A 12,290-nucleotide genomic window follows, 5' to 3' on the forward strand; every position below is an offset into this window, starting at 1 on the left:
TCTGCAGTATCTATTACCCACTCTGCAGTATCTATTACCCACTCTGCAGTATCTATTACCCACTCTGCAGTATCTATTACCCACTCTGCAGTATCTATTACCCACTCTGCAGTATCTATTACCCACTCTGCAGTATCTATTACCCACTCTGCAGTATCTATTACCCACTCTGCACTATCTATTACCCACTCTGCACTATCTATTACCCACTCTGCAGTATCTATTACCCACTCTGCAGTATCTATTACCCACTCTGCAGTATCTATTACCCACTCTGCACTATCTATTACCCACTCTGCACTATCTATTACCCACTCTGCAGTATCTATTACCCACTCTGCAGTATCTATTACCCACTCTGCAGTATCTATTACCCACTCTGCACTATCTATTACCCACTCTGCAGTATCTATTACCCACTCTGCAGTATCTATTACCCACTCTGCAGTATCTATTACCCACTCTGCAGTATCTATTACCCACTCTGCACTATCTATTACCCACTCTGCAGTATCTATTACCCACTCTGCACTATCTATTACCCACTCTGCACTATCTATTACCCACTCTGCACTATCTATTACCCACTCTGCACTATCTATTACCCACTCTGCAGTATCTATTACCCACTCTGCAGTATCTATTACCCACTCTGCAGTATCTATTACCCACTCTGCAGTATCTATTACCCACTCTGCAGTATCTATTACCCACTCTGCAGTATCTATTACCCACTCTGCAGTATCTATTACCCACTCTGCAGTATCTATTACCCACTCTGCAGTATCTATTACCCACTCTGCAGTATCTATTACCCACTCTGCAGTATCTATTACCCACTCTGCACTATCTATTACCCACTCTGCAGTATCTATTACTCACTCTGCACTATCTATTACCCACTCTGCAGTATCTATTACCCACTCTGCAGTATCTATTACCCACTCTGCAGTATCTATTACCCACTCTGCAGTATCTATTACCCACTCTGCAGTATCTATTACCCACTCTGCAGTATCTATTACCCACTCTGCAGTATCTATTACCCACTCTGCAGTATCTATTACCCACTCTGCACTATCTATTACCCACTCTGCACTATCTATTACCCACTCTGCACTATCTATTACCCACTCTGCAGTATCTATTACCCACTCTGCAGTATCTATTACCCACTCTGCAGTATCTATTACCCACTCTGCAGTATCTATTACCCACTCTGCACTATCTATTACCCACTCTGCACTATCTATTACCCACTCTGCAGTATCTATTACCCACTCTGCAGTATCTATTACCCACTCTGCACTATCTATTACCCACTCTGCAGTATCTATTACCCACTCTGCACTATCTATTACCCACTCTGCAGTATCTATTACCCACTCTGCACTATCTATTACCCACTCTGCACTATCTATTACCCACTCTGCAGTATCTATTACCCACTCTGCAGTATCTATTACCCACTCTGCAGTATCTATTACCCACTCTGCAGTATCTATTACCCACTCTGCAGTATCTATTACCCACTCTGCACTATCTATTACCCACTCTGCAGTATCTATTACCACTCTGCAGTATCTATTACCCACTCTGCAGTATCTATTACCCACTCTGCAGTATCTATTACCCACTCTGCAGTATCTATTACCCACTCTGCACTATCTATTACCCACTCTGCAGTATCTATTACCCACTCTGCACTATCTATTACCCACTCTGCACTATCTATTACCCACTCTGCAGTATCTATTACCCACTCTGCAGTATCTATTACCCACTCTGCAGTATCTATTACCCACTCTGCAGTATCTATTACCCACTCTGCAGTATCTATTACCCACTCTGCACTATCTATTACCCACTCTGCACTATCTATTACCCACTCTGCAGTATCTATTACCCACTCTGCAGTATCTATTACCCACTCTGCAGTATCTATTACCCACTCTGCAGTATCTATTACCCACTCTGCAGTATCTATTACCACTCTGCAGTATCTATTACCCACTCTGCACTATCTATTACCCACTCTGCAGTATCTATTACCCACTCTGCAGTATCTATTACCCACTCTGCAGTATCTATTACCCACTCTGCAGTATCTATTACCCACTCTGCAGTATCTATTACCCACTCTGCACTATCTATTACCCACTCTGCAGTATCTATTACCCACTCTGCACTATCTATTACCCACTCTGCAGTATCTATTACCCACTCTGCAGTATCTATTACCCACTCTGCAGTATCTATTACCCACTCTGCAGTATCTATTACCACTCTGCAGTATCTATTACCCACTCTGCAGTATCTATTACCCACTCTGCAGTATCTATTACCACTCTGCAGTATCTATTACCACTCTGCAGTATCTATTACCCACTCTGCAGTATCTATTACCCACTCTGCAGTATCTATTACCCACTCTGCAGTATCTATTACCCACTCTGCAGTATCTATTACCCACTCTGCAGTATCTATTACCCACTCTGCACTATCTATTACCCACTCTGCAGTATCTATTACCCACTCTGCAGTATCTATTACCCACTCTGCAGTATCTATTACCCACTCTGCAGTATCTGTGAACAAGCAAGTCTCTTCTTGGAGACCATATGTCAGTCAACTGTTGTATCTATTACCCACTCTGCAGTATCTGTGAACAAGCAAGTCTCTTCTTGGAGACCGAGGTGTTGGTGTACCTTCCCTGACCAGCCTTCTCTCTCTCCTCACACAGGTTTGTTGAATGTAAAGACTGTGGACGGAAGATGCACCAGATCTGTGTGCTGCATTATGATGTCATCTGGCCATCGGGGTAAGCCTCATGTACCCTGAACAGACCAACGGCCCCCGTGTGTCTTCTGATCACTGTTTCTGACTGTCTATTTGACACTTCCACTTTCCCTCAGCTTCATTTGCGACATCTGTCTGAAGAAGTCCGGCAAGACGAGGAAAGAGAACAAGTTCGCTGCCAAAAGTAAGTTTGAGATTGTGTTGAATAATTGTGGCGATCCGAGTGGATCCACCATTGTAGACGTGTGATGGAAGTTATTTCAGTAACTGGTAATGAGGATGTGAGGTTTGATATGACCTGCATCTGTATAACCTGTAGGACAACGGAACTATTTGATGGTATCTTTCTCGCAGGGCTACAGACGACGAGGTTGGGCATGTACATCGAGGACCGGGTGAATAAGTACTTGAAGAGACAGAACCACCCTGAGGCCGGGGAGGTGTTTGTACGGGTGGTGGCTAGCTCCGACAAAAATGTTGAAATCAAACCTGGCATGAAATCTAGGTAAGGAAGGACTGCAGCTGCTCCAACAGTGAAATGGCCCCTTATCAATACTTTTAAAACCAGTTTATTGAACATGTTGAGAAAGATGTTCATTGAGGATTGTTCTAATAAAGTTGTCTTCCAAGAGTTGCTCCAATATGTTTTTCATCTTCAGTTTGCTCCTTTGTTCATGCACCTTGGTTGGAAAGCGATGGCGCGGTAGTGTTCTTGATAGTGCTGAGGAGATTCTGTGGCAGAAGGCGTCTACACCGTTAATGATGAGTGACGTTCCCTGTGGTTGTGGATGTGGAGATTTCTCCCTTACTAGTAAAAGCACTATATAAATGTTTCATTCACTAATGAATTGATTAACTGTGTTTGTCTCCCCAGGTTTGTGGACTCGGGTGAAATGCAGGAGACCTTCCCTTACAGAACCAAAGCACTTTTTGCCTTTGAGGAGATTGACGGTGTGGACGTGTGTTTCTTTGGTATGCACGTCCAGGAGTACGGTTCCGAGTGCGCCTTCCCCAACACCAGGTAACACTTTATAACGTAGTGGTAACACAACATTATACACTTCTTAACAGTAATACACTCCTTCCCCAACACCAGGTAACACTTTATAACGTAGTGATAACACAACATAATACACTTCTTAACAGTAATACATTCCTTCCCCAACACCAGGTAACACTTTATAACGTAGTGATAACACAACATAATACACTTCTTAACAGTAATACACTCCTTCCCCAACACCAGGTAACACTTTATAACGTAGTAATAACACAACATAATACACTTCTTAACAGTAATACACTCGTCCCCAACACCAGGTAACACTTTATAACGTAGTGATAACACAACATAATACACTTCTTAACAGTAATACACTCGTCCCCAACACCAGGTAACACTTTATAACGTAGTGATAACACAACATAATACACTTCTTAACAGTAATACATTCCTTCCCCAACACCAGGTAACACTTTATAACGTAGTGATAACACAACATAATACACTTCTTAACAGTAATACACTCCTTCCCAACACCAGGTAACACTTTATAACGTAGTGATAACACAACATAATACACTTCTTAACAGTAATACATTCCTTCCCAACACCAGGTAACTTACACTTCAGAACGAGGATGATGATAATATAAACTCAGCAAAAAAAGAAGCATCCTCTCACTGTCAACTGCGTTTATTTTCAGCTTAACATGTGTAAATATTTGTATGAACATAAGATTCAACAACTGAGATATAAACTGAACAAGTTCCACAGACATGTGACTAACAGAAATGGAATAATGTGTCCCTGAACAAAGAGGGGGGTCAAAAGTAACAGTCAGTATCTGGTTTGGCCACCAGCTGCATTAAGCACTGCGGTGCATCTCCTCCTCATGGACTGCACCAGATTTGCCAGTTATTGCTGTGAGATGTTACCCCACTCTTCTACCAAGGCACCTGCAAGTTCCCGGACATTTCTGGGGGGAATGGCCCTAGCCCTCTCAGTCCGGTGACGCTGACACATCGCCCCAGACCATGACGGACACTCCACCTCCAAATCGATCCGGCTCCAGAGTACAGGCCTCGGTGTAACGCTCATTTCTTTGACAATAAACGCAAATCTGACCATCACCCCTGGTGAAACAGACACCGCTGCTGTCTGGTCCAGCGACAGTGGGTTTGTGCCCATAGACGATGTTGTTGCCGGTGATGTCTGGTGAGGACCTGCCTTACAACAGGCCTACAAGCCCTCAGTCCAGCCTCTCTCAGCCTATTGCAGACAGTCTGAGCACTGATGGAAGGATTGTGCGTTCCTGGTGTAACTCAGGCAGTTGCTGTTGCCATCCTGTACCTGTCCTGCAGGTGTGATGTTCGGGTGTACCGATCCTGTGCAGGTGTTGTTACACGTGGTCTGCCACTGTGAGGACGGTCAGCTGTCCGTCCTGTCTCCCTGTAGCGCTGTCTTAGGCGTCTGACAGTACAGACATTGCAATTTATTGCCCTGGCCACATCTGCAGTCCTCATGCCTCCTTACAGCATGCCTAAGGCACGTTAACGCAGATGAGCAGGAACCCTGGGCTTCTTTCTTTTGGTGTTTTCAGAGTCAGTAGAAAGGCCTCTTTAGTGTCCTAAGTTTTCATAACTGTGAATAAAAATGAAGTTGTTGAAGTGTTTCCATTACCCATTTAGGCAAATTGCACATTAGGCCTAATACACTGGTGACAGCATGAAGCCTGATGCCCTCCCACATAGGATTCATGTCTCAGCTAGCCATCAAAACCCAGCATGGATAGAATCAATAATTGACAAACATTTGCCATATTCAAATAATTCTCGTGCCAACGTATCACCAGGGTGAAACTTGGACTCCTGTACATCTGAAATAATTGGATGGTGAAACTTGCTAGCCAACCAGAAAAGCAATTCCGGGCCTGGTTAACCAGGTTAGCTATAGTTGTCAGTGTAACAGGCCTGGTTAACCAGGTTAGCTATAGTTGTCAGTGTAACAGGCCTGGTTAACCAGGTTAGCTATAGTTGTCAGTGTAACAGGCCTGGTTAACCAGGTTAGCTATAGTTGTCAGTGTAACAGGCCTAGTTAACCAGGTTAGCTATAGTTGTCAGTGTAACACACCTAGTGTCTTCTTCTCTCCAGACGGGTTTACATATCGTATCTGGACAGTATTCACTTCTTCAAGCCCCGGGCGTTGAGGACGGCAGTCTACCATGAGATCTTGATAGGGTACCTGGAGTACGTTAAGAAACTGGGGTAGGTTTTCAATACCGGTGACAACACTCCCATTCAATCATTACACTGCTTTTCCAGGCTGGTTTCCTGTACACAGATTAAGCCTAGTTTTGGAGTAAAAAGCTATTTCAGTGGAGAATATCATGCTTCTTAGTCCAGGACTAGGCCTCATTTATGTCTGTAAAACCCGTTTGTGTGTCCAGGCAGGTTTAGGAATAGCTAAATCTTGCAAACTCATTTTGAAATAATTTCTTAACAAAGAATATTCCCAAGATATTTGTCGCAGTACCTTGAAATGCATGACGTTGAACCTAAAATCTGTCCTCCCATCCCTGGTCCCATGCAGCTATGTGTATGGTCATATCTGGGCGTGCCCCCCCAGTGAAGGGGACGACTACATCTTCCACTGCCACCCGCAGGACCAGAAGATCCCCAAGCCCAAGAGGCTGCAGGAGTGGTACAGGAAGATGCTGGAGAAGGCCTTCGCAGAGAGGATCCTCCATGATTTCAAGGTGAGACATGAAGGGGACCGTGGCTGTGTTCATTAGGCACCAAACAGAAGGCAACGGATTGGAACTCGGAGGGACTCGTCTGGAATTGGTTCAATAAGAAATTGTATTTTTAAGTGGCTTCTGTCTTAGGCCCGTGCTTACGTTTCTTATTAAATGCTGTTTTGAGTGTGGCATTGTCCCACACCATCAGCCCCATCTGTGCAGTCCAAGTAACAGGCGTCTTTTCTCCAGGACATCTTCAAGCAGGCCACGGAGGACCGTATTACCAGTGCCAACGAGATGCCCTACTTCGAAGGGGACTTCTGGCCCAACGTGCTGGAGGAGAGCATCAAGGAGCTGGAGCAGGAGGAGGAGGAGAGGAAGAAGGAAGAGAACGTGGCCTCCTGTGAGACCCCCGAGGTAAGACGGAGTGCTTTGTATGATGGAGGAGTGGACCCAATCTGACCCCTAGACACCGTGTCCTATGAATTTGTAGAGGTCTCTGAGGATTTCATTGGTATAAGCTGTACTGTGAAAACGTCTACCTATCAGAGGAGAGGGCAGATGATGGTGTCTGTCCTCCTGTCTTTCGACAGCCACTAGGTCAAAGCACGTCACAGACCTATTCTTCTTTTACCATTTATTTATGTCCATGTGTCCTCCATTGCCTCTGTTAACAGCTCTTTGTCCCCCCCCCCCCCCCTCTCATATCAGCACACTGCTGACAGCAAAAACGCCAAGAAGAAGAACAACAAGAAGACCAATAAAAACAAGAGCAGCGTGAGCCGAGCCAATAAGAAGAAGCCTGGCATGCCCAATGTAGCCAACGACCTGTCCCAGAAGCTCTACTCCACGCTGGAGAAACACAAGGAGGTAGATGTCACTCACTCCACCCACTCATATAACATACACTCTAAAGCCCCGTTACCTTCCTCATCTCTCACTCCTTTAGTTGATCACAGTTTTGTAAGGACTTCTGTGGTCACATTATCTGTAGAGGCTCAGATCCAACACTAACATATCACTTAGAATGAAGCAATGCATTGAACTTGCATTCTAACTGGTGTACTAGTGTGGATATTGAAACACAACCACTTCTAGCTTGTGACTTCCTGTCCTCTCTTTTGTCTGATAATCTGATGACTCATGTCTCCCTCTCTTACCTCCCTCTCCACCCTTTCCCGCAGGTGTTCTTTGTGATCCATCTGCACGCGGGACCCTCGGTCAACACCCTCCCCCCTATCATGGATCCAGACCCCCTGCTGACCTGCGACCTGATGGACGGCCGTGACGCCTTCCTCACCCTGGCCCGGGACAAGCACTGGGAGTTCAGCTCTCTGCGGAGGTGCAAGTGGAGCACCATGTGTATGTTGGTGGAGCTGCACAACCAGGGCCAGGACCGCTTCGTCTACACCTGCAACGAGTGTAAACACCACGTGGAGACGCGCTGGCACTGCACCGTCTGTGAGGTAAGCCAGGGGGTGATGGTGCTGATTCATCACACATACACCAACACACGCTCCGACAGCATGTAATACATGGATATTGTCAATTCACTTTTTTAAACTGGAAGCAAAGGAAGTATTTTATTGTATGTTTATTTCACTTAAAAAGTGTGCTCATGCCAGATAATCGATAAATTGTCAAATGATTTTAAAGGTCTAATGCAGCCGTTTTTATCTCTATCATATTTTTTCTGGGTAACAATGAATTACCTTAATGTGATGGTTTCAATATAAATGGTAAAAAAAGGAGCTTAGCAAAGATACATTTCTCAAGTAGGATTTTTGCTATCTGGGAGTGGCTTGAGTGGCGAGGGTAAAACTGAAAATGAGCTGTTATTGGCCCGAGAGGTTTGGAATGCTTTTTCTTATTAATCTATTAACTCATTTACCGCCTGGTTATGTCACCATGGAAGGCCAAAACTCCATCCCACCAAAACAGGCAGAAATGTCAGGTGGTCTTTTCAAACCGCTCTTAATAGGGGCGTTATCCTAATTTGAACAATTTCACAGTTTTATTCCAACCTCATAATGTGGAAATCCATAAAACAGGAAAATCACCTTTTTGACAGCGCTGGACCTTCAATACATTTTGTGATTAAACGTCATCACATTTGTAACAAGTTGGTGCAGGTATGTGTGTGTGGGGCTGGGAGTGTGTAACCATAGAAACATTATGAGTGGAACTGTGATATGTGGTGTTTTCTCTCTCGCAGGACTTTGACCTATGCATCAACTGCTACGCTGCCAAGGGCCACGAGCACAAGATGGTTAAGTGGGGCCTCGGGCTGGACGACGACAGCAACGGAGCGGGCGGTGCCGGGGGCGAGGCCTCCCAGAGTCCCCAAGAATCCCGCCGCCTCTCCATCCAACGCTGCATCCAGTCCCTGGTCCACGCCTGTCAGTGCCGCAACGCCAACTGCTCGCTGCCCTCCTGCCAGAAGATGAAGCGCGTGGTGCAGCACACCAAAGGTTGCAAGAGGAAGACCAACGGCGGCTGCCCCGTGTGCAAGCAGCTCATCGCCCTGTGCTGCTACCACGCCAAACACTGCCAGGAGAACAAGTGTCCCGTGCCCTTCTGTCTGAACATCAAGCACAAGCTGAGGCAGCAGCAGCTCCAGCACCGCTTACAACAGGCTCAGATGATGAGGAGAAGAATGGCCACTATGGCCGGGCGTGGAATGGCACCTCAGAGCCTGCCGTCGCCACCTACCTCAGCCACCCCCGGCACCCCCACCTCGGGCGGACAGACCCCCAGCACACCCACCCACACCCCCCAGGCCTCCTTACCCATCAGCCAGCCCCAGCAGCAGCCGCCCCCCAACGTGACAGCCGGCATGGCCCAGCAACAACCCGGCTTTCCCAACAACGGGCGCACCAGCCAGCCGCCAACGCCGGTTCCACAAGGGGGAAAGCCGGGGCCCCAGTCTTCCCCCCTACATCAGGTGCAGTCGCCCCTGCCCAACATACCCAACATGACCCCCCAACAACAACAGATTCCCCAACAACAACAACCGCCCCCGCGGGCCGCTCTGAAGATGGCCCAGCACATAAAGATGGTGGCCAAGGCCAAGCAGCAGCAGCAGCAACAACAGAACTACAACATGAACATGCCCAACGGTGTGCCCATGAACCACCCCCGCATGGTGGGGCCTATGCAAGGCCAGATGGGGCCAGGGCAGATGCAGCAGATGATGGGGCCCCGGGGCCCCCAAGTGATGCAGGCCATGCAGCAGAGCCAGTGGGGCCCCCAGGGGGGGATGCAGCAGAACCCCCTCCAGAACCCCCAAGCGGTCCAACAACAGCAGCAAGGCCTACCCCAGCAAGGTGGCCCCATGGCCCCCCAACAGGCTCAGGGAAACTCCACTCAGTTGATGCAGCAGCGGCCCATGATGCAGCAGCAGCCCGGCCTTCAGATGCCCCCGGGGGTCCACATGCCCCCCCCGGGGCCCCCTCAGCAGCAGAGCATGACGCCACAGCAACAAGGGGGCATGCCCCGGGGCATCCCGGGAAACATCGCCCCCAATGCCCTGCAGGACCTCCTGAGGACCCTCAAGTCGCCCAGCTCTCCCCAGCAGCAGCAGCAGGTGCTCAACATCCTCAAGTCCAACCCCCACCTCATGGCCGCCTTCATCAAGCAGCGCACGGCCAAGTACCAGGCAAGCCAACTACCGGGCCAGCAGCAGCAGCAGAACCCCCAACAACAACAACAGCAGAACCCCCAGGCGATCCTGGGAGGCCAGGCTGGGATGCAGGCCATGGCTGCTGCCATGCAGGCTGGGGCAGTGCAGCAGAGGCCGGGGGTGGGCATGCCCCCCCAGCAGCAGCAGCAGCCTGGCCCTCAGCAGGTTGGTGGCCCCCAGGGTATGGCCGCCATGGGCCCACAGGGACAACAGCTGATGAACGCCGCCGCACACAACGGCAACCCCCAGCTCTACCGCAGGCAGCTGCTCCGGATGCAACAGATGCAGCAGCAGCAACAACAACAACAGCAAGGAGCCATGCCCCAGGGCCTTCCAGGCCAGTTCCCCCAGCAGCAGGGAGGAGCAGCCAGCTACTCCCAGCTCCGCATGCAGCAGCAGAGGGCCATGCAGCTCCCCCCCATGGCCCAGATGGGGCAGCCCGGCATGGGCATGGACGGGCCCCAGGCCCAAAACCTCCTCCAGCAGAGGATGCTCCAGCAGCAACAGCAACAGCAGATGCTGAAGCAGCAGATGGGCTCTCCAGCCCAGGCCAACTCCATGAGCCCCCAGCCCCACATGCTCCAAGGACAGCCTCAGGGAGGAGCTCACCTGCCTGGCCAGGCGATGGGCAACGCCCTAGGCAATCAGGTTAGGTCTCCAGCCCCGGTGCAGTCGCCCCACCCTCCCTCACAGCAGCCCCCACATTCCAGCCCCTCCCCCCGGTTACAGCCCCATCCCTCACCCCAGCACGCCAACCTCCACTCCGGCTCACCCCACCCCAGTCTGGGCGGCCTCATGCCAGGCTCCATGGACCAGGGACACATGGGCACGCCCGAGCAGAGCGCCATGCTCCCGCAGCTCAACACGCCCAGCCGTGGCAGGCTTAGCAATGACTTGAATATGGTGGGCGACACCACAGGAGACACACTCGAGAAGTTTGTTGAAGGATTGTAGCATTTTGTGACGAGACTTGTTTGGTTTTCTCGGTTTTCCACAAATAACTTTTTGTACTGACTGCTATGTAAAGAGATGAGGCCTAAGGACTGTGAACCTTTCCTTAAACCAAGGGACTGCTATTTCTTCCAACAAAACGGAGGAATTTGAATAATTATTGCTGTTTAAAGAGGAGAATGGGGGGAAAAAAACACATATTTTGGGGTTCAGACCAGCCATGAAAATAATTTTGTTTTAATTTGTATTATTATTTGTTTTATGTCTCTGGTATGTACTTTTTTTAATGACACCTTCTCAAAACGAGTCTTTCATTTTATTTTTCAATGTTTTTATTTTGTACCTTTGCAAAAAAAATCATAGCGTTTTTGTGTTGAGAAGATTGTAAAATAATCTTGTCTGAACTTTTTGTGCCAGGTTTTGCATCTTTGCTCCCTCTTCATTCCTGGCTAATTTATTATTATAATGTACCATTTTTCAAAAAAGGGCACATGCCTTTAGGTGAGACTTATTTTCTTTCCGTACTGCAGAAGAGTCCTTGTGGGATATTCATGTATTTGTATAGAGCTAGGAACTATCGCACACCCAAACACCACGTTCAGGTGTGAACAACTGACTCTCTCAAATGCTCCTTCATCCACAGCTGCCGGAATGTTCCTTTTCTACTGGCTTGGAACCAGTATCTCTGTCCTCCAGATGTTGGACATCTTTGTTTCTTTGTTTATCCTTCAATCTGAAGTCTTGATCCCCTCCCCGGGCTTAACTGTGGCGTGGGTTTGTACCTTTTGGACTGCTTGCTGATTTGTGATTGGAGAGCGTTCTGTGCATCTTTTTTCCTCTTGCATTAAACTTGAATTGAGGTGAAACTGTTCACTGTTGTAAATCATGCAGGTTGACAATGTAAATATGCAGAAAAAGAATGAATCACTGTACAAACTGGTTAAAAATGACTCATTTCGTACTTATATACCATATTGTTAAATAAACTGTGTGCAAACAGACAACAATGGTGTTTGTATATTTTACATGTATTGTGTGCATGGCGATGGTGCAACTTAATGTACTTCAGCATCATGTAACGGTTTACCAAAACATTACTTACAGCAAAACGTGCCAT

The 12,290-nt window shown here is 48.0% G+C and overlaps 1 protein-coding gene across 1 annotated transcript in view; it reads left to right on the plus strand.

Annotated features, from left to right (window-relative positions):
• The window catches only part of LOC139402046 (CREB-binding protein-like), a 67,426-nt gene extending 55,252 nt beyond the window's left edge, over positions 1–12,174 (plus strand). The window contains exons 21-30 of the mRNA XM_071146100.1: positions 2,744–2,821; positions 2,916–2,983; positions 3,154–3,304; positions 3,674–3,820; positions 5,954–6,067; positions 6,393–6,558; positions 6,790–6,957; positions 7,252–7,410; positions 7,725–8,006; positions 8,756–12,174. Of these exons, the coding sequence (XP_071002201.1) occupies positions 2,744–2,821; positions 2,916–2,983; positions 3,154–3,304; positions 3,674–3,820; positions 5,954–6,067; positions 6,393–6,558; positions 6,790–6,957; positions 7,252–7,410; positions 7,725–8,006; positions 8,756–11,176 (3,754 nt within the window). The 3' untranslated portion in view covers positions 11,177–12,174. The remainder of the gene's footprint in view (positions 1–2,743; positions 2,822–2,915; positions 2,984–3,153; positions 3,305–3,673; positions 3,821–5,953; positions 6,068–6,392; positions 6,559–6,789; positions 6,958–7,251; positions 7,411–7,724; positions 8,007–8,755) is intronic.
• The last annotated feature ends 116 nt before the right edge of the window (positions 12,175–12,290 follow it).

The sequence above is a fragment of the Oncorhynchus clarkii genome, unplaced genomic scaffold (assembly GCF_045791955.1).
Source record: "Oncorhynchus clarkii lewisi isolate Uvic-CL-2024 unplaced genomic scaffold, UVic_Ocla_1.0 unplaced_contig_559_pilon_pilon, whole genome shotgun sequence".
Lineage (NCBI taxonomy): Eukaryota > Metazoa > Chordata > Actinopteri > Salmoniformes > Salmonidae > Oncorhynchus > Oncorhynchus clarkii.